The sequence below is a fragment of the Dermacentor silvarum genome, chromosome 8 (genome assembly GCF_013339745.2).
Source record: "Dermacentor silvarum isolate Dsil-2018 chromosome 8, BIME_Dsil_1.4, whole genome shotgun sequence".
NCBI classification, from domain to species: Eukaryota; Metazoa; Arthropoda; class Arachnida; order Ixodida; family Ixodidae; genus Dermacentor; species Dermacentor silvarum.
Window position 1 is genome coordinate 26,300,827 of NC_051161.1, and position 26,917 is coordinate 26,327,743.

Below are 26,917 nucleotides of genomic sequence, written 5' to 3' on the forward strand. Positions count from 1 at the left end.
CCCTCTTACTCCATTTCATTAGGCACTGCAAGCTGTAGCATAAGTATAATAGCTTGGATATAATGTAAATGAACTGAAATCTAGGCGAATTGGTAGGGACATATAGATACCTTTTTTTTTTTTTTTTTGTCATAACAAAGCACCATGCTAACAAGCGCTAGGTGTTCTGTGACAATAAAGCAGACAAACAACGGGCCTCTATTCGAAACGACGAAAAATGTGCTCGCTCGCAGCTGTCGCATGCTCAAGTTGTGCGAAGCTGTTTTCTTTCTTGTTCTTTTTTTTTTACTTTCTTATTGTTTTTCCTGCAAGTTAAGATATGCCGAAATATCATATCACATGCCAGAAAGGCTGAATGTGCAGTGTACAGGCTGCATGCAAAGTTTCGCGTTGACGCTGGCGCGAGCGTATCGCATGCAGTACGTCCGCCTTCGAGGTTTGACTGTTTGCTCGTAGAGCCATAGGTAGAGCATGGTCAAGGTCCTCTGCCACAGCCATTGATAATACCCTATGACCAAATACAACAGCCTTTCGGGCAGCCGCTTTCGGGCTTTGCCACAGAACACCCAGCTTTGCCGCATGCAATGGCTAAATGGGAAAACCGAAACCAGCCTTTCGGGCAGCCGCTTTCGGGCTTTGCCACAGAACACCCAGCTTTGCCGCATGCAAGATACCGCTGTATCTTTAACGTTGAAGCAACAAGTTGCACTGGCCTGCTTGGTTTTCACGCCCAACGCGTTAGTGAGGCATATGCCAAAAACAAGTCTGACATAAAAATCGCTGCATGTGCAGCCGAGAATGTCAAACAGAAATTTGGGCAGCACATGATAAAAGTACATATGCATGGTAAGGAGAAGATATCTTTCACGAGCCAACACGACTTGGTTGCGTCCCCAATTTTAGTGGAGAAACAAATAAAAGGTACATTCATGGCGAAAGCGGTCACAAAAACTATCATGGTTAAGGTAAATGACCCGCCATTTGAACTACGTGACCCGTTCTTTGGTGTCGTCCTCTAGCGAGCAAAACGGCGTTGTGTTGGCTCGACGCCGGCGTGGCGGCTAGTTCTTGCGCTACTTTTCGATCCTGTTGGCAACATCAGAGAGTGCGTAAACCTCTCCGGCTCACCGGTGATTATTTCGGCTCCCCGACCGGCGCTAGTACAACTCCGTCCTTTTGACCTCTCTCGTGTTTGACAGTTTGCCGTACCTGAGCGCGCGCTGAAATGGCCAACGCTTTAAAGAGCTCGTTATTCGGTTCCCTGCCGAAAAGCGCTTACGGCGTAACCTGCGCACGCGCTTGCTCGTGGTGGTCGCACGTCGAAATGGGTCCTCCCGATCCGATTCTGGGAGTTACGGAAGCGTTCAAGAAAGACACAAACCCGAAGAAGATGAACCTGGGCGTCGGGGCATACCGCGACGACACTGGAAAACCGTACGTTCTTCCCAGCGTGCGCAAAGCCGAGGAGATTATTATGTCAAAGAAGCTGGACAAAGAGTACTTGCCCATTGGCGGTATGTCGGAGTTCTGCAATGCCGCCGCGCAGTTGGCTTTCGGCGAGGACAGCGAAGTCGTCAAGAGCAAGCGAAACACTACGGTCCAGGGCATTTCCGGAACGGGCTCGCTCACAATCGGCGCTTTCTTCTTGGGCCAGTTCTTCAAGGGCAACCGCGAGATCTACATGCCCACGCCGACGTGGGGCAACCACATACCGCTTTTTAAGCGTGGCGGGCTGACGGTTAAGCAGTACCGCTACTACGACCCCCAGACGTGCGGATTCGATTTCAGCGGCGCGCTGCAAGATATCGCCAAGATACCCGAGGAATCGGTCATCCTTCTTCACGCGTGCGCGCATAACCCGACCGGCGTGGATCCGAAACTTGAGCAGTGGAAGGAAATATCGAAAGTGATCAAGAGCCGTCGCCTGTTTCCGTTCCTGGACATGGCGTACCAGGGATTCGCCACCGGAGACATCGACCGTGACGCGGCGGCCGTGCGGCTTTTCGCTGAAGACGGCCATGGCTTTGCCGTCTCCCAATCTTTCGCCAAGAACATGGGCCTGTACGGCGAGCGCGTGGGCGCATTCACTATGGTTTGCGGCTCCAAGGAGGAAGCGGACCGTGTCATGTCGCAGATCAAGATCATTATTCGACCCACGTACTCGAACCCACCCATCCACGGCGCTCGCCTTGCGCACCTGATCTTGACCGACCCCGAGCTCCGCCAGCAGTGGCTCAAGGACGTTAAGGGCATGGCGGATCGCATCATCGGTATGCGAACGCGACTGCGCGACGGTCTCAAGCGAGAGGGTTCCACGAAGAACTGGCAGCACATCACCGACCAGATCGGCATGTTCTGTTTCACGGGCATGACGCAAGAGCAGGTGGCGCGGCTCATCAAGGAGTTCAGCGTCTACCTGACCAAAGACGGCCGAATCTCAGTGGCAGGCATCTCTTCCAACAACGTGGACTACTTGGCACATGCGATGCACCAAGTCACCAAGTGAAGACTGGCCTTCACCACCAGCTTAGGGCATCGAGTTCATCCATACACAAGGCACCGCAGTAGGCCTTCAGGTGTAGCCCTTGCCCATTGGATCGCAGTTACATCTACATCAATGAGGCTGTAGGTGGTTCACGCCGGTGTCGCACGTGTTCGGCTTTTAAGACTATGGCCTCACCTCTATTCTCAAGTCGGACATCAGTGATACTTGGCACTTTGCTGTAAGTGTCACACAGAAAGACATCAACATTTTAGTCATTTGTCGAAGGCGAACCAACACGCTTTTAATTTAGCTTTCTGTTGTAATTGGATTTTTGCATTGCAACTGGTGATAGCAATTGTGTTGAAGTATTACCTTTTAACAAGCAGGCTCGGTGCATAGTTGTTCCTCAGTCAAACTTGCAATGATGAAATATTTCCTTAGTATTTTTTGCTGTAGATTTTTTGGTCACGTAGATCTTTTGTTATACTTATTGAAATTGAAGTGTTCATTCGTCATGCTAGTAGTTTTTCGTGAAATAAATTCAGCTTGAAATTACCCGACTGCTAATATGGTATGCTCTTTTAACACACACGTGGGTACAGGAAGGGACTGCAAAGTGTTTGACAACACTGTACTGCGCAGTTCCATGTGTTGCAGCCTGTTATCAGGCTATGGCAACCCTCAAACAAGCCTTATCAGCTACGCAAAGTGTCCCCTTCTGGCTCAGACATTGAGTGGCACAAAGGTGTTTGGCACTTAGGTTTCACTATCACTGACTGCTTGCGTAAGGCCCCAAGATAGATGCATGTTATTGACCACACCTTGCAGAAAAAGAATTCCATTCGACAACATTGCTTTTCAAAATTCTATTTGCACCCAAATATCAAATTGTCCATGACTTCTTGAAACTTAAGATTGAAACCAATCAAAAATAAATTCTTGAAGCTTTAGTTAAAAACTGCAAGGTGGCATTGTGACCAGCAGTCTGAAATCTAACGAGTGAACTATGATGTTTCTGGGTTTTGTATGCAATAGCTAAAAGTGCTAATAGTCCCTTGAAAAACACAGTAAAACAATTTTGTCAGACCATGTTCATTTTAATGTTGGGCAAACGGTCGTCTTCAAAGACTGACCTTGGGCTGCCATATCAGATGCTTTGCAATGCTATCTGGAATACAGCTACAGACACAAGTGCAGCAATCACATAATAGAAACACTGTGCTTTCCTTCACAACACATTCTATAGACATCACTTTTATAGTAATGCAACAGGGAAAGCGACATTTGCACAGCTGATGCAAAAGCCTTAGAACTTTACACACAAAACAGAGCAGGCACCAGTGTTCCTTCACGCTGAAAGACTTGTCACACTATATGATGACGCATCACCATTATTATCACGCTTATGCAACAATAAATGGGGGCTCTATCTTGGAACGTTGACTTCTGGGGACACCACCTGTGACAAACTGGTTGCAATAGCAGGCATAATGAATAAAATCGGAAAATGGGAGCAACTGTCTAACTTCCCAAGGCAATAGCTGGGCTGTGGTGGAGGGCTCCACATTCATGACATTAAAAGTAAGTAGGCGAGTATTGCCTAATGCAGCTGCAGAATTATGACGGTGACTTCGTGCACTGCACAAGGCCACCATAGCTACTAAGTCAATCCAGTGGGTAAAGGTGAAAGTGTTTCCAAAAGTGATCATTCCAGAATATGGCCCCACATTGTTGCAACTCGCAAACGGCTTCCCTCACAAGACACTGTCAAATACAGGTTGAGTAATTAAGGGCCCAACTTTTGATGTACTGAAACACAGAGAAACAAAAATAATTCAGCCTGTAGCTTTCAAATAACAGGAGAGAATACTATAACATGACATATTACTTATTTTAACACATTACTGCCTGAGCCTGATGCATCGGCAAAAGGCATTGCTGTTAGCTGCCTAGAAGGTTCGATGAAACTCCTGGAATCGGCTTTCCGATAACGTCACCCTCCAGCCTGTTTAGGACCTGCGATGTTCTTCGCCTGAATCGGAGTTCACAGTGGAAAGTGAATTGTCCCACTTTGGTATACTTAATGATATTATAGACCGAAAATAAAGGGGTCATGCAACACCTTTTCTTCAATAACTGAGAATGTACTGGAGTAAGTTAAGATGGCTTTCAATGAATATATTCCTGCAGGAAATTTTGATAAATGTTTTCTCCCCACTGGGGTAGCACTGATAGCAACTTGATGGCCTATTGCCTGCTTAGTTTTTCTTCTTTTCACGGTGCACTTATGGTCACTCTTTAGGTTGACGTTACTGAAAGGCAGGCACGCAAACAAGGAGGCAAGTAGGACCAACACAAACGCCGACTATCAACTTTTAGCTGGGGTAACTTTTTATGTAGGGCAGACAGGTCTTGCATCAGTCAGAGATTAACTGAGCATAAATACTCCCTACCAGTGGAACACCGTCTAAAAGTATGGTTTTGTTCAGACACAAGACCGAAGTACACCTTACAATTGAGGCATGGCATATCGTTAAGTCAGCCCTCAATTAGGCGAGTTTATGAGGCATCGCATATCATTAAGTCAGCTCTCAATTGCCTTGCACAAAGAGGAATTGTCATGCCTAAACATTTATCTTACGTGAATGCCCGCATGTGTCTATGACTGGCAGGTTGGCGCTGCCTTCCCTCGAGCACGCGTAGGTAAGTTTTGTGTCTTTTTTTCTTTTCCGCCATTGTGCGACCTTTCGCCTTTCAGTAACAAAAGTCCCTACCAACTTGCTCAACTTTCAGTTGCTCTAATCTTCAAGGTTGCCGGCTGACAAAGGCGGCAAACTGCGACAAAGAAATGGTAACAGGATGGACGTGACACACTAACAACTGCCGCTTCTCAGTTTGCTAGAAGAATGGAGGGATGTGTGTGTGTGCATGACCTTTGGCTTGGGAGTAACTCACGATCACAAATGAATGGCATCTATGGCTGTCGTTTGGGTCTATGACGCCATAGGCGGTGCATAATAGAGGGGACCGCAGGAGAGCGTGAGCGATCACTGCGTGCAGCGGAATAATATGTGGCTCGTGTACACATCGAGAAAGTTTTTTTTTCCTGCATTTTTATAGTGTTGCAGTTCCCCTTTAAAGTCGTGAATACAATTCAAATTTCCCAATTTAGAAATTTTTGTTAAAAAAAAGTCAAGTGAGAGTCAACCTATATTTGAGCATGTTACAATACTGTACGACAAAGCAGCCCTGCACATATTTAGTCGAGCTGAACATCCTACACAAAGCATTGTACTCTTCAAGCACCATTCACCACACTTTTCTTCACCATACAAAAGCTTATCAAAAGGTGTGCATTCATCACCATTCCATTGAACAAATGCCAAGTGCAATGCTGTGGACAAATTAAATTCCGTGCTCTTCATTTTACTCAAACGCACTGGACATAATTTCTGTAGCTTTCATTGTTATGGATATTGTTCATGAAAGATTAAGTGCATGTGTTCAGCAGAATAGATGTAAAAATCAGATCAGACTTGAAGAAAAAAAAAAAAAAAACAGCTGACTACAAGATTCTTGCAAGAATCAAGTCATTGCAACCATAGAGTTTCTAGCAAAAATTACAAGAGGGAGCTCGTGCGCTGCAATTGTTCAACTACCATAGCCTAAACCACTCTCCACATTTCAGTCACGGTGACGTACAAGGATTTGTATAACCTTCATGCATGTGACTTCAGATGATCTTGTGGCATTATTTATTGCGCTTTTAGCTTACTAAAGTTCCAAACACTCGTAGTTTTCTAAACACAGCAAGGCAATGTCTCCGTCCACATGCATAACTATTGCGTATGGTTGTACTTATAACGCAATATCTTGTTGAAAATTATTCATTTGAAAATTCACAAAGCCATTCTAAGCCAGAAGGTCGGAGTTTGGGAAAATCCATGCACTGCCTATCGATACAATGCTGTCTGAGCTGCCATACCTCCAGCTCCCGTAGACATTGGTGCCAGAGTTGCCTCTAGTGATTTTTTTTGAGAGCTCTATTACTATAACATATTGCAATTCAGCAGTATACTGGTTCTGCAGGTCGTCCAACTCCGCCGACACCATAGTCACAGTTTGCAAGAGTTGCACATACAGCATTACTCTGATCGGTAAGGTGTAGTTTTACAGGTACAAAAGTCACAAAATTGTTTAATGAACACAACCAAAAACAAATGGCAACTATGAACAATTTCTATGTACATAAAATCTATGCAGTGCTAACAGATTCTTAAAATATATAATGCCAAAAGGGCAAGTAAAGAAGTAAAAGCAACATGCTACGGTTGCATACACGATGTATAAGTCCAATAAATAAAATGACATTGCGAATTAAAATCATAGCAACGTGACTTAAGAAACAGATCTATAACCAGGGTACATTAAAGTGTGCATCATGCACTTTTTCTAGCCCACACAATGACGTTTTAAGCATAAGTACATTACACAGATTGGCAATCTGTATTTTGGGGTCTCGTATGCAGTTTAGTGGTTTCACATTGGTTTGCAAGAAAGGCATGAAAGGGACATAGAAGGAAAACACCAAGTCATGCTGCAGACTAGCCGGTAATGCTGGACTGGGTTGTGCAAGTTCATTCCAACACGATGCCTTTGCACAGTACACTTCAGGCCCAGCAGGCCACATCGTGGCATAAAAGCACTTTGGCTATGTGCCCGAACAGTGGGTGGATATCTGTACAATGAAATGCAACACCAAATAAAATTAAAACTTGAATTGAAGTCAACCCTGTGCACAAGGGCACACTGCTTACTTTCTGTCAGCTGAGGCGACAATGTAGCAGCCAGGCTGCAAATAGATCAATCTCGCCACACTCGGAGCATATGTGTGGTGGCCCTACCAGCACCATGACAACAGTAGTCCTCATCGTTTTTATGCAGTACCTGCAGTAATTTTTGCGTTGAATTTTAGAGGTAAGCTAGGGGGTGCATTCCTCACCCTAACTCCTATTGTAGAACCTTCATATTGTCCTCTCCCTGCCTTTTGATCTCCAGTGCAATCTCTGCCGCAATCTCAAGTGGACTTGTCATGGTACAACATGCTTCTTAACATAGTTGCTCTTCAGCCCGCCAACGACTACACCTACTGGCATGCTTTGCAGCAGCAGTGGTGTAGTGAGAGACTAGAAGTGAAATAAGTCTATTAGTGGTGCTCTTATGCTTCCTGTGAAAAATTAACAATGCTCCTCAGCGGCGGGCACTTTATATAGAATGTTGGTTAGATAATTAAACCTGGCATAAATAACTCTTCTTGCTGAACCACCGCCACATTTGCATTCAAATATCACACAGTTGACATTTCGTGGTGCATTTAGCTTGATATGCTTAGCTGCAGTGTTTACTTGCTTTTTACGGAATATAAGTACGTATCTTTTGCAGCAATGATAGAATTTCTCAGGGTAGAATTTCTCTATGAAATGAGTGGTGATGCTGTCTGTCGTCCAAAGGGTGACAACCACTCTCTACATTTCATTGTCTTAATGGTGGATGATTCAGTTCTAACCATTGTTCATTTCCTCAAGGAAATTGTTCGTTTTTCTTGGTCTGTCGTTGTCCCAGAATGTAGGACGAGACAAGTGAAGCACTGCACCGAGATAGTATTAAGCAAAATGCACCATGCACCATCTGTGTGCAAAAGTTTCGTGTACACAAGCCTGTGGTTTCACTAGAAGTATTCGTACCAAGCTCGCTTATTGATGCAACATACAGTACATGCAAATGAGTTGAGTGACCCCAGCTGGCCAGGAAGCAAGCAATTGAAGTAGTTGGTGACCCAAGTAGGGGGGAGCGACCCTCTTGCGAATCAAGGAGGCTACATATTTTATTGCAATTTTGACGCTAGCTCCCTTTGCATACTGTGGAAAAAGACGATTTGTTAGCAGAAAAAAAATAAAACTTGTTCTTCCACCTTCAATTTCCCACCCAAACAGTGGAACCAATGATGCGACGTTGTGATGTCATGGATTTCAAGAAGTTTACTCGTGACTCACTTAATGTGCCAGGAAAGTTTGTGAAAATTACCAGGTTAAGCGCATGTGTATTTTCAAATGTAATGCAATCTTTCTTAATTTACAAGCAATTAACTAGCCTCACTGAAATGCTTCCAGAACTGCACTGAAACTGTAGAAATGAGCTTAACCAGGCATTTCAAGGCTATGCCTAGTCTCTCGTATGTTATTTCCAATCCTGGCACAATCTCCAGTCTAATATTACTTATATGGTATTCCAGAAGTTAGGTTATTACATTCCAGTAACGTCACTCCGAACTCTTGCAGGACGTGACAAGAACACTGTTTGGCAAACATGGCATCCAATGGGATGAGATCTGTATTCCATAAATTAATTGGCCCATTGCTCAACTATATTGGGAAATGCAATAATATTGAAGATTTTATCACCTCAACAATCCATTTCATCAAGGACATTCAACATTAGGATTTCAATAACTAACTTTTTTCATCCTTAGCAAATTTTAGGAAATCCAGAAGTGCATCGTCGCTATGACTACTATACTCTTATAAAAGCAGCACTTTGCACTAACAATGTACAAGATCTGCTAAATAGTGCTAACAGTTCTTTACACTGCCAACATGCATAAGATCACAGAACTATATTGGACCTGAGATTTTCCACAGTTTCACAGTAACTAGATGTTTCAATGGCACCTGTGCCACATAAGAGTTGAACAAAACTTCATGTGACACTTGCATAATTGGCTTTCACACATACACAAACTTCTGATCCCTATGTAAGCAACACTGGAAAGGTCATGCACTGAACACAGCAGAAGGATAGCAGTGTGAATTAAGAATACACGCATACACGCAATTTATATGTGTTCAGCATCAGCACCATCGCGTGTCCGCAGGTTGAGGTTAGAAAGGGCAAAAGCGTGCAGCGGCTGTGTCATAAGCTGCTCTACTTTGACTTTGATCCCTGCAAGGGCTGTTTTCCTGCAGTGCACAATAACTGGCCGGAGTATCGGAAGTGGTTGGGATAGAGACATTACATTAAGTGGCATTCATCTGCTATCTTATTTTTTAAGTCTTTAACAATGCAACTGAAAGATGTCTCTTCCTGTATCCAAGTGTAACCTGCCGTGGTTGCTTAGTGGCTTTGGCATTGCACTGCTAAGCATGAGGTTGCAGGATCAAATCCCGACCACAGTGGCCGCATTTCGATGGGGGCGAAATGCAAAAAGACCGTGTACCATGCATTGGGTTCTAAAGAACCCCAGGTGACCAAATTAATCTGTAGTCCCTCACTACGGCGTGCCTCATAATCAGATCATGTTTATGGCAAGCCAGACTTAGTTCTTTTTATCCAAGCGTAGACTGAAAACAGTCTTTAATGGTTAAATTTCTGCACTGCCATCACTTCTTGCACAGTGTACATTTTTTATACTGCTTGTGCACTTATTCTTCAGTATGTTTCAATACAGGATTTTCTTGACTTGTATGACATTTGAATGCTCACATGGTTCTAATTCTTTACTTATGCACATTTTCCCATGCACTACGAAGCTTGACTGAAACAAGAAGTTATTTGAACTTGAAAAGTCACAACATCTTTTACACTGACGATTCTACAAGAAGACGTGTCATGGCCTCCTAGGTCAAGCAACATGCCACGATACCAGATGTTGTACATCTGCAAGTCAACACAGCCAAGCGATTTGGAGCCATTGCAGTTGCTTTGGAGATAAAGCTATAAAAACAGGCTCTGAAACCATTTCTTTTCAGCTTGAAAGAGGCAACCATTTCTCAGAGTGATTCTAACCAGATGTTTCAGCTGTCTACAGAATGCTTCTTGCTTGCTTTATAGCAATATGTTGTGCCATCAATGCAGCTTTCAGAAAGACACTACGGAAAGAGCACATTTCCCGACTGCGGAATTGAAGCCAAACAGTACTGAAGTAATATCCATTTTGCAGTAATCCTGTGGTAGCACCAGTTTCAAGAAGTAAGCCTTAAAGATCTGTGGCGAAATGCATTGATGTTCCAGTGAACACTTATCAGCACTGCAGAAATTTAATTGAGTAAATCAGCCCAACCACTTCCACCGCTTCAGCCAGTAGGCACACACGACATCGAGACAGTTCTTGCTGGCATCAAAAGCAGAATAGCGGAACGGGAAAGTTCCTAGGGGGGCCAACGCTCGCATCGGTCTTCCCAGCGAGAAAGTTACGGAAGTGAAGGGGCAGGCATCCTATAAAGTTAGTAGGAAACAATTTCTGAGAGAGGATGCACAGCCTCCACTTACGCCACTAAGCGTGGACAAAGGATCCCTGCCGATGCGGACTGGACGTGCCATTCACCTTTTGCCCTTAAAAGCAGCAATGTCCTAGTGAAGGGAGACAAAGGAAGAAACCAGCTCACTTTTAGTGACCGTGTGACTAGAATATCTTAAAATGCGATGGTCACGTAATGCATCTTGTTCTGTATCACTTGCACTGTGTCTCTCTACTTTTTTTCTGATGCAAATATGGATCATTGATCATTGCACACAAAGAGTGAAAGATTTTGATACATTAAAAGAGAACAAGGTACACTTCAGAGGTCTCTTGCGAGAAGTGAATGGGTATTTGGTTTAGAATAGCGACACTGAGAACAATATTGTCACACACACACATGTAAGGGCAAGAAGAAAAGAACATTGCAGTAAATTATAAATTAAGATAAAAGCCTCAATAAGCTAGTCGTAACTGCACAGCAGAAACATCTTTAGCAGCAGATGTTTTATAAATAAAATGGCACCAAAAGATTTGTTCTTAGCCAATCACAGGTCACTTAAAGTTTGGCTATTAACTGTGAAAAATGCGGCCAGGTGCCTTGAAATAAAAAGCTATAACCATACACCAGAAGCAACACAAGATTTAGTTTAGGGTAGTGGTGCAGAATAATGGTGCAGTGGTAACAAGTAAAGGAGGCAACAGCAACAAAACACATATTTTGATAGAGGGTTTGCAAAAGATAACATTTATGATCTTTCGCAAACCCTGTGCCATTAGCGCATTTTTTCAATGCCCAGCACGGCTGGACTGTTTCTCGCATCCCTTGGCAGTCACAAACTCTCATTTGCATACACCACAACCCTGGATATTTCCATAAATACAGCGCTAAGCGAAACACCCGCTAGTAAAAAATGCTTCCAGCACTTCGAACTGGAGGCGCTCGACACTACTAGTTATGAGGCAAGCCAACAACAACCTTCACAAAAGCATACTTGCACCAGTGCAAAAAGGTGTACACTAGACCTGCTGTAACTGCTCTACGGATGCTGATGAGGAGTTGCAGTAGAAACAAGCGCTGTAACGTGATTCATACTTCTGAACACGTAATGTGAATTGAAATAAATAAATTGACAAATGAATATGTGCGAGGACATGTGCTCACTGGTGCAGGAAGTACAACATATAAAATAAAATGTGATTAGAGATTTAAAGGGACACTAAAGAGAAATGTTGATTTCTTCTGTATCAGTAAAATACTCTTCTACAATATCAAAAACACCACTCTTAACACAACAGGATGCTTGGTAAGCCAGGAAAAGCGAAATAACAAATGATTGGTGGCGACGCCTTCTTATAGGGGCCCTGAACCCCCCTCAGGCATGGTGAAAAAACACATTCAGCGGATAGAATACACTGCTTTGAACATCTCAGCCAAACTTTGCAGTCGTGCGTGGCGTGCGGATCTCGCAAGCAGAGCGCGAAGTCACATTTCTCTCAAGCACTCTCTTTTCAACAGAAGTCTGATCCTCACTCTTTTTAGGCATACTTTATTTTGTAATATAGCAGATACCCATATGCGGCTGCTATCGGCCAATAGCTGACACCAATCAAGAAGGGAGTCTGAAGTACTGCGCTTCTTCCTACTGTTGTGTATATTTCTTGACGAAGTTTAATAAACAGGCTGAAGTAAGCAAAAACTTGCTTTGGAATTTCGATAAGCATTACAGACTTCCGGAAGAAGCAGACTGTCTGCTCACGCTAGGCCGCAGCCACCCACATAGGAATTAGACTTCAGCCACCCTGCCTATCAGTGTTGTAATCGTCGGGTCTCACTAATTTCGACTAGTTTTGAACACTTAACTAGCCTTGAACCAAGCGAAACTTAAGGTGAGAACACATGCACACTTTTCAGCATGCATTCACTCCTGTTGTTCCTTTGTAGACACCTTGGCAGACTTTGCTTCGTAATGAGCTTCGAAATGCAGAAGTTGGATGTGGATACTATCCGTTGGTAAAGCTGGTGCAGGACAAAGCCAGTCCACACCATGTAGCACAGCCAGACAGGAGCATATGAGCATGAGAGCGCAATCTAGCCCTGTCGCGAACAAAGCAAACGCTGAAGTTACATGTAGGTGTGATCTGCTACGTAGCATAGATACCGCGACGAGTCCACTGGCTGAGCGCACTGTGGCTCGCTGGGGTCAACCGCGTTTGCCAGGTCATAGGCGCCAAAATCGGAAATAGTGGCATTTATGTGAACATCCAAAATCAAATTTGAACTGTGCACCACGGTGACATTGTTTTGGGCACATCCTGCTCTGTCATAGCTTTCGCAGTGCAAATTATTGACGAAGGAGCGGAAGCACCATGAACGGTATGTTTGACTGCCAATAACTCCACTTCTGCTGAATGCATTGAAGAAATTTCTGCAGCAAAGTATTTCTGAAATAGTCCAATTTAACTTCAAGTGCATTTTTCGACTTTGATAAAATGTGGTTCAGGGCCCCTTTAAAGTTTCCGCACCAGCTCACTGTGATGTCATGGATTTTGACAGCGTATTTTAGGCCTAGTTAATTCGTTAGCGGTAAAGATAGACTACATTGTGTTGTAAAGGAGCCAAAGATTCAACATGTCAAGTTTCAAGAACATTGACTGAGGTGGCCTAAATACAAAAAACTACTATGAAATCCGTGACGTCACAGTGACATACTGGTGTTGCGGATTCGGCGTGAAATTCAAAAACTGATACTTTGACCTTCATTTTCTCTTGTAATAATCACCCTATCATTGCGAAATTAACGACAACAGAGTTGTCAAAGAACACTTTATCAGTCTAAACTGATTTAGTGTTTTGCTTTATAGTGTCCCTTTAATCATTAAACCTCTGCTGTAATTCATAACAAACATGAAGGCTTAAACAATAGATTGGCACAAAACAATAGAAAGAAAGGATGTATATGAAATTGTGCAATCTCCGATAAGTTCTAGAGCGTATCACAGGAATTGGTGATTGTGCCTACACTAATGCCTAATCACACACGCGTGCAGCTAGCCAAGTCTCGCACCACAGTAATGCGAGAGAGGGAAAAGAAAGAGGGTAGACGCGACCGGCAGCAGTCCTGGAACATGAGAGCAAAAGCCCCTCGTTAAACAACGTGGAATGAAACAATTTTATGGTTCATTTGCGCAGGATTGGAATATTTACGGGACGGCTGGTGCCATCGGCCGCTGCTGCCTTGGGGGCCGGTGGCAGGGCGTCGCTGCTGTCGGCGTCGTTCTGCGGCAATGGTGCCTGTGGCTGATGGTTGGCGACAGATGCCACCGCCGCAGTCAAGGAGGGTGCCTCCCACTTGGCAAGATAGTCGGCCACAGAAGCGTGGCCGAATTGGCGTGCGTCGTCTAGCGGGGTGTGGCCCCACCTACAAGAACAGCCATGCAAGGAGAGATGGAAATGTTCAGAAAACGCACAAAAATACATGCAAACACAACGCGCATGCACAGCACAGACATACCTGCAAAGGGAAAGAAATAAAAAGGAAAGGCTGAGGAGGACGGTTATGCCTGGCTCATACTCGCACAAATATAATGGACAGGTTGTGGTTCTATCCGCAAAAACACTTACGTGTGCAGAGAAGGACGAGTTAAAAAAAAAAAGAACACAAACATGAACACAAAAAGAGACAAATGAAAAAAAAAATTGCCGAGAAGGCCCAGTTATGCATATCTCGTTTCAAGAACTGCATTCTGTTGCACGAGGCAAGTTTTTTTCAACTTTTTAGAATACAGTACGAGCTTAAATTAACTGTCAAGATTGACTCTTTGTGGTCTCAAGAAAAGAAAGAGATGTATTACAGTTTTACAATATAATTTTAAGATGGATAGCTTGTAATTCAAGCTAATTTAAATGAAAATCAGAAAGCTTGCTTAGTCCACTGTATTCATGCATTAAAATACTATTTAATGACTCCCTGCTCGAATAAACACTTTGCTTGCCTACAAAAAAAAAAAAAAAAAAAGCTGCGAAGTTAGTACTGTGGCTTAAGTGGAAACTGCCAAAAATTATGACAAAATTGTGCATGCATATGCAAAAGGATGTGTAGACAACAAGTATATAATTCTTATAATATTCAACAATTTTCGTTATGTGCATTTCGAGAAACTGCTCGACAAGTTCTCGAAAATGGCAGTTGAGATTAATCACTTTTTTTTTTAATAATAAAATGAAACAAAAATAATTTTTTAGCTTCCTTGCAATCTCTGCTCTATGTGGAACAATGTAGGCTATTTTAAAACACCCTCTCAGCCTTGATACAAAGCTCCACAATTGCATAAAGGACCATATTTTTGCCCCTTTCATGTGGCACAGAAACATAGCTAAACCAAATTTTTATAAACTATAAACATATTCAAAAATAAGACAACAAACTCTATACAATTTGCAGAAACTTCAGTCAGTCAGTTTTATATTACTGAAAACAGATTTCTGAGGCGTATTTTGCACTACCACTTCCGTATGTGCAATTCACATCTGAGGCACTTCAGTGGATTTACACACCTAATTATAAATACATATAAACAAAGTCTTGAAACCCTTTTGATTGTTTTGCATATTCCAGATGCAAACTAGCACTGCCTTTTAGCACTAACTGCCTACGTGAGGGAAAACAATGATTAAAAAAACAAAGACATGCTACAGCGCGTAAGAAAAGTGAAAAGAAGTGCAGAGACAAAAGGATGACAGAAAAGGTAGAGTGCTGGACCTAAATTAATTCTTCCCAAATTCATTCAATGGTGAATGCAGAGTACTTTAAGAAGGAAGAAATCTAGTGCATCCGACAAGAGAAGTTTATGTGTCAGTTAGGTGCACAAACACAAAAGAACAAAGGCACAGCATGACAACATCACAATACAGTACATCAGTCATTTTGATGCACACAATTAAAAAAGCAAGTGCCTGCAGTGTATGGAACGATTTTCTGTGTTGCAATGTGCGCGCTGTTTCACATGAACACTGAATAAGCAGCATGCAGTTCATTAATAGCACGAAGCACGAATAGTTTGCTTACATAAATCACTTTGCAAACTTTCAGCCGCTTCTCATGATTACTAGCTAGCACATGTAAAAAGAACAGAACAGCTTGGGCTTGCTCAGAGCAATTTGCTTGAAAGATGGAAGACGAAAGTATAATAAGAACACTGGTCGCTATGCATGTAATGTCTCACTGACAGCCGTACCTGTCCTTGACATTGGCGTCCACACCGCAGATTTTTAGTAAAAACTCCACGCACTCCAGGTGGCCTTCGGCAGCGGCCAGATGCAAGGCTGTGCGGCCATCGTAGTCACTCAGCCCCATATCCATGCCCGACAGGTAGTGGCTGCACAAACAACATATTGTGCTTCAAGCAACGCAAAGCATGACTCAATCAGTGCTCCCACCCCACCATTGGTAAAGCGGGACGAAGGCCCCACGGGACACTCGGCCAGCGCTCTGGCCTTGCCTGGTTTCCCACATTCTCTACATTCAATGGGCCACGCACGGTCTTCATGATCATCGGTTGTACATAAAATGGTGACGCGGACAAAGCACAGCAACAAATAAATGTTTTTGTCTCTCTTCCAACTCATGCGCTTGTCCATGGACATTCTACAACTGCCTCCAGAACCGCTGCAGAGAAAACCTCCTGCCAATAGAACTGACAACAGGGATAGTTGTCAATGATTCATTATGAGTATGATAGTGCAAGGCAGAATAAGAAAGAGGACAAGAAAGTCCAATTTTCATGTCTTGCGTTATCGTATTAATCATGAGAAAACTTCGTGGTTTCCATTCCTGATCCCAATGAACCCCACCCAAAAGGGCTATCTCGAGGGGCACAAGTCCTTTTAACCAAGGCCAGGGTAGGATAAACCATGACACACAACATGCATGACCTGGCATGACCCAGCAGCGATGGCAATACAATGACCGCAACCGCCTGGAATCACCTCCGCAAGGGAACCAACCACTATGCATGTGCAAGGAAGGTTGCTCTCAGTGCTCACTACTTCATGTGGGAATGCGAAAGAGTAAAGGCTTTCATTAGATTACATTTTTTTAGGACTGGATCCTGACCATGGGTTACATAAAAAAAAAACAACACTTTACTCACTATGGAGCTTCAATTTGTGAAGGTTTACATTATAACACTTATACCAACTTCCTCTTATAGGCCTCAAGCCATCATTTAAATATATAATTCTCTTTTTGCAAAACATAAGCCTGACTGCAAAGTTACCAGATTAAGACAGCTGTCCATCATGATCATCACTGAAAACCACCATGACAACAACAATAACAAAGATCATAATTTGCTTGTTACAGAAGCCTAACTGCAAAGCTACCAGATTACAAGACCGCTGTTTATTGTCATAACCACTGAGAACAACAATAACAAATATAATATGAATGTGATAACAAATATGATATGAAATGAGAAATATGATGTTTGTTTGAGGGGCGTCCCATAAACAGGTTTCAGATTCCATGCCACTAAGTGTTGTATATGAATGCAGCCATTACATGAAAAACATGAAACATCTGCCTATTTATGTCCGCTGAAGAACAAATGCCTCCGCCAGCAATCTCCTATTACCCCTGTCTAGGGTCAGCCATCTCGCCACTGCTAGCAATGGCTGGCTCACCTTTACTTTCTTGCAAATGGGTTTTCATATAACCCATTTGCAATACATTGCATTGCATTTTAGCATTTGCATTGCATTTTAACAAATCATATAAAGCTTTCCATTGTCTTGCACACTACCGCATATTCAGTGAAGAAATACAACCACATGAATCACGAACCAAAACATTATCTGAAAAATGTCCACTATAAATGTGAGGAAATCCATCTCAACTAAACCAGCATACATACAAATCTGTTGATTACACAGCCATCAGGCATGGAAAGTCGAAAAAAAAAAAAAATTAGGCAATCTGCGATGAGCCTCTATGTGTGCACCTTTAAGTGCCCTGGATGCACTATTCCATGCAAATATACACACCATAGTGAATAAGGCACAGCCTTTGTGCTAGTCAGGTGGACGACAATTCTCCCCTTTCATAATGTTTCATCCACATTGTGGGCTTCTGCAGAACTCCATTGTTTTCCTTCCTCTTCTTCACTTCACTCAACCGTGCCCCACTACTCGCTCATGTCTAAACCGGTGACATGCCAGAAGAGGAAAAGCTTGCCACAGATGGGCCCCCCCCCCCCTGCGGTCAAGTGGCCATGGTCACTTGGAGAGGTGGTCAGATGGAAGTGTTGATAACGGGTACTGGTTTGATCCTTGCGATAGCGACTGTGTCTTCACGTCCATTGCGCAGGATTGTGAAATGGTGTTCGGAATGTTTCTTCTTCTTCTTTCTGGGGTTTTACGTGCCAAAACCAGTTCTGATTATGAGGCACGCCATAGTGGAGGGCTCCGGATTAATTTTGACCACCTGGGGCTCTTTAACGTGCACTTCAACGCAAGCACACGGGCGTTTTTGCATTTCGCCTCCATCTAAATGCAGCAGAATGTTTGATGACTGGGAAAGGACTGTCATAGCAGGGTTGAAGAGAATGACGAGGCGTGTCAACACGGACAAAAGCGCGCCAGAAGAAGAAGAAAAGTTTGCCACAGATGCACCACCATAACTCAGAGAGAGGGAGGGAAAGAAAACACACACACACAACTGAATAGCTTGGCTGTATCATGTAGAGATCAGTAAGACAAGCCTAAGCACAAATTAAGAGAGAAAAAAAAAGTTTTCATTTCACAGAGACTGCACAATTATACAGCCATTAGTGTTGCCTTACACATTTCCAGGGTCTCTAAGTTGAATGGAAAAGAAGAGCTTTTATTTAGTAAGGTTCAGAGTTATTCTGGCTAAGCCAGGATTGGGTGACCAAACTTCACAGGCCACATGCAGCTTTTGAAAAGCCCATGAGTTGCTTTATTAGCAGTGTACATGCTCATGCTCAGGCTGTGATATTCCATTTCGGAGTCTGTGGAATTCTTTTACTTAGGTACTGGCCATTCTCAAAAATTTTGCAAATGCTGCTTAGCAAAGCCATTGTACAGTAGAAAGAATTCTTGGTTAAATTTAATTGAATGCCTAAGCGAACAGCTGCAGTGTGCAATAATATTAGAGATAAATTCTGTAGTGTCTAATTGCATATTTGAAGAAAGCACAAAAGAAGGTATGGACAAGCGACCACTGCACGAATAAATTTAACTTTAAAACAGCCGATGGTTGCCGATATGCCAAGTGCTGGCCTGTATATCTGCTGACGGCTCAGAGAAACAGCTTGGCATGGATTCTGCGTACTTGCTTGAAAAAAGAAAAACAAATGAACAAGGAACATAATGCATTCCCTACAAATGTGATGAATTTTGTCGCTTTACCACTGCAAAGCAAGAAAGTAGAGTGCTTTTCTTGTAGGCCATTTTTTTTACGCATAAGTAGATAGTGCGCTTCCCACTTTTTTAATGCAAATAACCCTGTATCTACACGCTCTTCATGTGTTCACTCTTATTAAAACCTGTGGCGCTTCTGTTTGACATAGTTAATCAATAGAATTATGTACCCATTTGGCAATAAGTGATATTGGAGCGCCTACTTGCAGCCTGTGCACAACAGAAAATGAGTGATGAGAAAGAACTTGCCGACGCATGGCTGTGACATCCCCACTGGCAGCACTGAAGAGCAGGCTGACCACCTTGAGGCCCTTGGTCTCATACTTTTGCCGCCGGGGGTCCTTCTTCTGTGTGATGTGGCGCAGATTGTCATAGTGATGGAAGCTGAACACCCTAGTCAGCTCCTGTAATATACAGCCGTAAGACGGGAACAACTATAGACTACAGATGAATCTAAAAGAAATGCATGAAAGGACAATGCACTCCCAAGTGAGAATACAGCCCACAAATTCCAGTGAAGTAAGAAATGTATCATATATGACTCTAGGCTATGAGGGATGCCATAATGGGAAGTTCTGGGTTAATTCTGATGACCTTATGTCCTCCTTCATTGTCATCATCACCCCTCATCCAGCCTTTATGTCCCCGTTGCCCCCTCCCCCTGTGCAGAGTAGCAGGCTAGAGCATGCTAGCTCAGGCCGACCTCTCTGCCTTCCTTCAAATAAATTATCTCTCTCTCTCTCTCTGATGACCTTATGTTTTTCAGTGTGCACTGAGATCTCAGCACATGAATGCTTTTGCACTCCTTTCCCATTGGAATGTGGCCGCAGTAGCCTGGAATCGTACTTGTGATGCCATGCATAGGCTAGCATCTCTCTGAGGACGTGCACAGGTTAGGCACAAAGTAGGGTGAGGGGAACGATCAAGGCCAGAGCTTGTTTGTGAGCAAGGAGCTGAATTTCCTCACTTTATACCTGCGATCAAGTCAGGAGAATTTTCCACAGATAGAATTTCGAAGCCAACTAAGCACAGTTACATGGCCCTTCTGTAGGAGCTGCACCAAACCAAACTACAAAAGGTTGCAAGCTGACCTCACAGAACTGCACGCCTCGGACAGAGTTTCCGTAGACGTCCAGAGGGGGTGACCAGAGACAGATGCCCATCACATTGGGCACCACCACCATTGTGCAGCCCGAGACACCAGACTTGGCTGGAAGGCCAACCTGCGTAATTTTGGGTTCACAGGGTGCTCAGCTTAGACTGCTATGTGAGTGGACGTGCTAGAAATTCTTGTGCTTTAGCTCATTACATTTTATGTGAAACCTGTTAGATTATGTGCTTGCTTTGGGAAAGCCAGTTAGCAATAATTTTCTTTGAACGGGAACTATACTGACAAATAAACAGAAATCGTATGCGTGTCTGTGCATTTGGGGCACAGTTGGGAGTTTATACCAATTGGCTGGTACACTTGGCTTTGAACAATACAAATGTTGTTCAGTTCTTGAACTTGGAAATTTGATTAGCTACTGAGATATCAAATGCTCTCATTCAGAAACCATTTCTTTGGCAACCGATGAGTGCGCTGGTAACTTCCGATTGCGATTCCGACTGTGCATTTGGGGCACAGTTGGGAGTTTATACCAATTGGCTGGTACACTTGGCTTTGAACAATACAAATGTTGTTCAGTTCTTGAACTTGGAAATTCGATTAGCTACTGAGATATCAAATGCTCTCATTCAGAAACCATTTCTTTGGCAACCGATGAGTGCGCTGGTAACTTCCGATTGTGTCTGTGTAGTTATTCTCAAGGTTATTCCATGGGACCATAGCCAAACATCACAGCACTGACCCCCACCCCTGGTGTTGCCTGCAGTGGCTAGCATCTGTATGTAGCCTATGTAGTGTGCATATGTAGTGGCTAGTAGCCAAGCCACGAAATCTTTGTCTGAAATTCATAATTAAGAGTACAGGATTAGGAAACTTGAATGGAACATTTTGTGTCCTTTTTTCAGTGCTAAACACAGTACTACTGATAACTGCCTGTTTTTCAATGTCATTCATATGACCTATATTAAACCAAAACATAAAGGTAGACATATGCAACAAGTGTTTCTATTGTGGTATTAGAGAGTTGCAAAAAAAAAAAAAGTTTCTAAATTTTCTATATTTGTCAGTTTCTGCAAAATACGAGCACCTAATCAAACTTACGTGACAGTCACTCACTACAACTGCACTTTTCCTGCAGAAAATTCTATTAAAATTGCTTCAGCAACTGCTTAAGCATTTCTGTGTTTTACGTGTATTGATTAGAAAAATTATAGGTGGCCTCAAGGTGAACCTTGCTTTTGTAACTTCCCCAGGAAATGGTGAACGCATTGCCTACCTTGAAGGCGTACTGGCCGGAATAATCGTACATTCCGCATGAATGCATCAGCGACAGGACATCCCGACAGGACACCCCATTCATAACCTGGTGGCCAGTGACGGGGCAGATACCACCATTGGCTAATGTTGATGCCATGACGCTCACGGACTGGCAGTTAACTTCGAGAGAACACAGCTGAAAATAAGCACAGATGTGAAAGTTATAATGGTTACATAAGTACGCAGCATTTGATACGCACCTAGTATAACCAACTCACTGGAAAGCTTAAGCATACAATATAAGCAATGAATGAATGTTATTTTGCATTCTTTTCATCCTTTGTCTATAAACTACACATGCTGTATGCCACAGATGAACATGTCAAACTAACTAGTCTAATCTAGCGTTTGACCTTTACATCTGCCTGCTAGTACATTCGAAGCAAGGGCAATATCTTTTGGATGACAGCTTGTAATGGTCACTGGAAAATATTTTTTGCAGGTGCACTACTCAGCACAGAAAGGCTGCTAGCTTAGGACACCTTAAAATTAACACTGGTGGTTTTGTTTGCACAACAACAGGTGCACATGCTCCAAAATACACCCACAGAAACTGTACCTTTAAGACTATGCTTTTACCTGAAAGTAGAAGTCCATGGTTTCCTTGAGGTTGACCCTCTCAGGGAAGCATTTGTTTTCCTTCATGTAGAACCCTATGGCATAGTTTCTGTCAGCAGCTTCTCTCTCCGAAAGAAATCTTCAAGCAAAAAGGAGCAACACATCATATGGCTGATATCCATCAGGCATAGAATTAAACTATGGAAAGCAAATTCAAGAAGGAAAAGCCCTCTGAGCTATAGAGCTAGAAAGAAAAACCCTGTACGCAGAAAAATGAGTGATTCATTCATCAAGATAAAAAAAAAATAATAATAATAATCAGCAATGCCTGCTTTCAGATGGCAACTAGTTGATCCAGTCAAGCCAACTCGCTCCAACTAAAACATTCCTGCCATGCAGTCTACCAGTATCTGCCTCATGCTTTGACCTTACGGTTAATGGGGTCTCTGATGTTTTCCTGCTTTTTGAACTGCTCTTTAGAAGCACCTGTGTAACTTCTAGTGGTCTGGCGCTAAAACATTGGGACAAAATCTTTATTTGATTAAAAAGATTTATACTAATATCTCTGCAACTTGCCATCAATTAAATAGCTGCTTTTAAACACTGGTCACCTTCATTAATGAATTGATGCTGCCTTAAGCACTACCTCTGGACATTTAACTAAATTACAGATTCACCAAAGAGCTTTGGCTCTGTGGACGCTACTTTCGAGTTCAGCAAGTACCGGAAATTATGCTGATGTCTCTACGACTCCACACTTTTTGACAGCAAAACAACTACTAATCACTAGCTTCACCCACCATTGTAACTCTCGCTTAAATTACTTGAACAAAGCTTTCCACTCTTATTGCTCATGCTCTGCGCAAGCAATAAGAGTGGAAAGCAAAAAGGCACAGCATTGAACTCTTTCGTATGATTTTTTTTTTACATATCACGAGGTAATAATTTCTTACATGGCATTGTTGAAGCCAAGATACTCGCCTCCCGACACTGCTTTGTAGTACTGGAGCATCTGAAAAAGCCATTTGCAAAGTGTCAGCGGTGAAAGGCACTACAAAACCAACTAGTGCTGATACTTACCCAGTCAAATTTCTCAGACGTCCTCATCTCTGGCTGCAAATGGCATAAAACAAAATGCATGAACCAAAATGGTCATGAAATGAACAAAAAATGTCAGAAGCAAAACTGTCACTAAAAGCTCAACCTAACCAATGAGTGTTAAAGGGGCCCTGAACCACCCCTCGGGCTTGGTGAAATAACATCGTCCGCGGGTAGCAAACGCTGCTGTGAACATCTCAGCCAAGTTTTGCTGTCGTAAGTGCTGCGTGGAGCTCGCAATCGGAGTGCAAAGTCACCTTTCTCTCAAACACTCTTTTCAAACAGAAGCCTGCTCTTCACTCTCTTCTGGACGCTTTTTTTCGTAATAAAGCAGATTCCCATATGCCGCTGCTATTGGTAGCTGCGGTCAGGGCCGGTATTTTGTAGCGATGCCTTTTCGTGCTTGGTCAGTGGTCAGAGCGACAGTCCGATCACGTTATCAACGGGATCAGCCGGCCGTGAGCGGTGGATGATAAGACTAGCATAGAAGAAAGCATAACGCATCGCTATAAAATACCGGCCCAGCTACGCAGCGTCGATACTGCGGCCACCGTGGGGTGCCGCCACGAGTCCATTGGTTAAGCGCACTGCGGCTCGCTAAGGAAAACTGCGTTTCGTTTACGTTCAGAGCGTCGTAGGCGCCAAAATCGGAAGTCGTGGTGTCTATGTTAACATCTAAAATGATGTACGCGCCACAGTGACATTTAGAAGTCAGAGCATTGTGGCCACGCCCCACTCCCCCGTAGCCTTCGTAGTGCAAGGCATTGAAGAAGGAACGGGAGCACAGCGGAGGCCGTGTTTGAATGCCAATAAGTCTGATTCTGCTGAACGTATTGAAGTACTTTCTGCGGCAAAGTATTTCTGAAAAAGCCTGTTTACACTTCAAATGCCTTTCTCCACTTCGATAAAAAGTGGTTCAGGGCCCCTTTAAGAAATTGCTTTAAATATACAAATGCAACCACAAATTTTAAGCAAAAATTTTTTACAAGCCTCAAATTATGTTGCAATGTTCTTGCACATGCTTTTGGTTCACTAAAATGCATAAATCAAAGCTGCTGGCTTCTCCTCAATAAAAGGCTTTATGGGAGAAAGCCAACTTCATGAGTCTCTTCATTGACTTGAATAATGGAAACATTTCTGCACATGTTTAATTGATCAGGCTTTAATTCCCAAAGATAGATAGTGTGCTATGAAGGTCCCTATAGTAGAGGGAAGGGGGCAGCACTAGGTTAATTTTGATGACCTGGCGCTCTTTAATATGCACCTGAATCTAGGCCTTCTTACATTCCGTCCTCATTGGAGTGAGCATTAATGTGGATGTTTAACAGAGTGTTGCAATGGCAACAGTAATCACTGATAGATGGATACATAATCAGTTGGGTTTTTACCTGGACCCACTGATTGTGAAATCCTGCATTCAACCAACAAAGTTGTTGAGACACACTGGACACCTGCATGTACGTACTGAGATGTACCGTATTTTCCGGTGTATAAGTCAAGGTTTCTTTTCTGAATGTTTCATCAGTGCATCTTATAGAACGATGCGACTGATATAAAGTCTTTTTTTTCTTTTCTTTTTTTGAGAAACTGCTGTCAAAATTGGATTGGATGCTATGGCCACGCAAAGCGCACTGGGTTGACCTCCTCTGGCAGTTGCTACGGGTTGTGTGCGCGCTATGGAGGTACCGGGTTCTTCTGATGATCGAGTTACCGAGCGCCATGCGAGAAAGACGGAGCAACAACGCAAGCGGCAGCAGGCCGACCATGAGTCGACCGACCCCCAAAGTCGTCGCATATGCAGATCGCTTTCAAGTGATCTGCAGTTTGCAGGCACCGCTGCGCAAAGTATGCAGTTGCTACCAGAGTACAAGCCACCATCCCCTTCCTCCCGCTTTCCTCTCTTGTGCATGATTCGGCTCACCATCGCACGCTTTCACTCGCACATACAGCATACGGTGCGGGGACGATGTTATATCGCCCTTAGACTTCATACGGAACATCGCAATGACCACGACGGCAGAAATGTGCCTGGAGTGTCCATATCATTGCTATCACAATTATATAGGAATGGCACCCATATGCTTGCGCGTGACCCGCGTTCACGAATTGTAATGCCTGTAATTTTTTTCAATAGCTTACTGAATGAACACGTGCGTTTTATACACCAGTGCGACTTATATCCGTTTTGTTTGGGGGGGGGGGGGGGGGCAAAAACTGCCACTTTGAGGGGGGTGCGACTTATAGACCAGAAAATACAGTAATGACTTGTGACACAGTATGTGGTGCGCACGCTGCAAGCCCAATACTGACAGTTGCACAGTCTGTCAAAGGAAAACCATGCTGACAAATGGGGCAAGGTAGCAGTGGCAAAAAAAAAAAAAAAATAGTACATATCATAACAGACTGGCTACTGCCTGTGGCACTTAAGTTGTATGTTACAGAAATGAACTCTGAAACATTTTTTGGATGTACCACTGAACCACAATGCCTAATGATTAGGAGAAAAACTCGGCCCCATCTCTGTTATGATGTGATAGGACAGCCTCACCTCTATAGATACAGGAGCAGCGAAGCAACGACAATGGCTCCAGCATTAACCATGGGATTGTGTGGTTTTTCTGAAAGACACAAGGACAGGTAAAACACTGATGTATTTCTTTTCGAGCGCAGCTCTTAAGCGCCTGTTCCTGCGTTGAGCGTCGGTGTCCCTCGGCGTAACCGAGTGGACGAGCACAGCGAAAGATTAAAGAGCGAATGCAGGAGCGCAGCGGGGGATGAAAGAAGGCGATAGTGAAGAGAGCGCGAGGAGGAATGTAGAGAAGGAGGCTACACTGAAAGCATAAGGTGGAAAGCGAAGGATGAGAGTATGGTGAAAGGGTGAAGAGGAAAGCAGAGTGCCACACGAAACTACGAGATGGCGTCATAGCAGTGTGCGCCATAGTGCGCCGATGATGTCATCACTAAGGCATGCGGTGAGCACTGTGCGAAGTGCATCCACCAATACCCTATATGGAAACAAAGCGTTGGTGTGTGTTTTGGACCGACTGTGTATGTGCTACTTTGCCGACACTGCCATTGCTAGAGAATGCGCATCAGAATGCGCTCCGCGCGAAAGACAGGTTCCCGTGTTTGCGCTTTCTTTCTTAACAATGAGCGACACAACCACTGGAATTTATAACACTTGATGAGCTGCGCTCAAATTTCACATTAGAGAGCATCGTAATCGTCAGTGAATTTTTTCCCGCTTGCACAGTGTATATATAACAAAACAGAGTTTGGCTTGTCCATAACCTTTTTACCGTTTATGGATTAGAGTTACCAGAGCCGTGGACAGCAATAGTAAAGCTGGTAGGGACATCTTGTGACACTTTGTTCAATTATGATGAATTTGAAAATCTTTCGTGTTGCATGAGTGTTAATTCTTAGTGAAGAAAATCACGAAAGGAGATCATGTCAACGATTATGTCGCTACCAATGCTTTTCAAGAGCAGCTAAGTAGAATATGGTAGGTCATTTCACGATTAACTTCGTGTGCTCTCTGGTTAAGCTCCGTGTCACAAGACGTCACTACCAGCCTTGTTAAGGTCGTACATTTTTCCACGAACTCAGTATTCC

General features: G+C 43.4%; 2 protein-coding genes across 2 annotated transcripts in view; one reads left to right on the plus strand and one right to left on the minus strand.

Moving 5' to 3' along the window:
• Window positions 1-1,042: 1,042 nt before the first annotated feature.
• Window positions 1,043-3,038, plus strand: LOC119460868 (aspartate aminotransferase, mitochondrial). The gene has a single exon (XM_037721980.2). It carries the CDS (start codon window positions 1,226-1,228, stop codon window positions 2,504-2,506), a length of 1,281 nt encoding a protein of 426 aa, XP_037577908.1. The 5' UTR covers window positions 1,043-1,225; the 3' UTR covers window positions 2,507-3,038.
• Window positions 3,039-3,561: 523 nt separating this feature from the next.
• The window catches only part of LOC119460869 (glutaminase liver isoform, mitochondrial), a 32,624-nt gene continuing 9,268 nt past the window's right edge, over window positions 3,562-26,917 (minus strand). The window contains exons 7-16 of the mRNA XM_037721981.2: window positions 25,857-25,920; window positions 23,285-23,324; window positions 23,158-23,216; window positions 22,226-22,343; window positions 21,606-21,782; window positions 20,313-20,444; window positions 19,471-19,625; window positions 16,017-16,157; window positions 13,987-14,200; window positions 3,562-10,891 (exon numbers count right to left, since the gene is read on the minus strand). Coding sequence (XP_037577909.1) covers window positions 10,862-10,891; window positions 13,987-14,200; window positions 16,017-16,157; window positions 19,471-19,625; window positions 20,313-20,444; window positions 21,606-21,782; window positions 22,226-22,343; window positions 23,158-23,216; window positions 23,285-23,324; window positions 25,857-25,920 — 1,130 coding nt within the window. The 3' untranslated portion in view covers window positions 3,562-10,861. The remainder of the gene's footprint in view (window positions 10,892-13,986; window positions 14,201-16,016; window positions 16,158-19,470; window positions 19,626-20,312; window positions 20,445-21,605; window positions 21,783-22,225; window positions 22,344-23,157; window positions 23,217-23,284; window positions 23,325-25,856; window positions 25,921-26,917) is intronic.

What these genes read in the sequence shown, in the direction of transcription:
- LOC119460868 (XM_037721980.2), top strand. Translation starts at nt 1,226, where the DNA reads ATGGCCAACGCTTTAAAGAGCTCGTTATTCGGTTCCCTGCCGAAAAGC.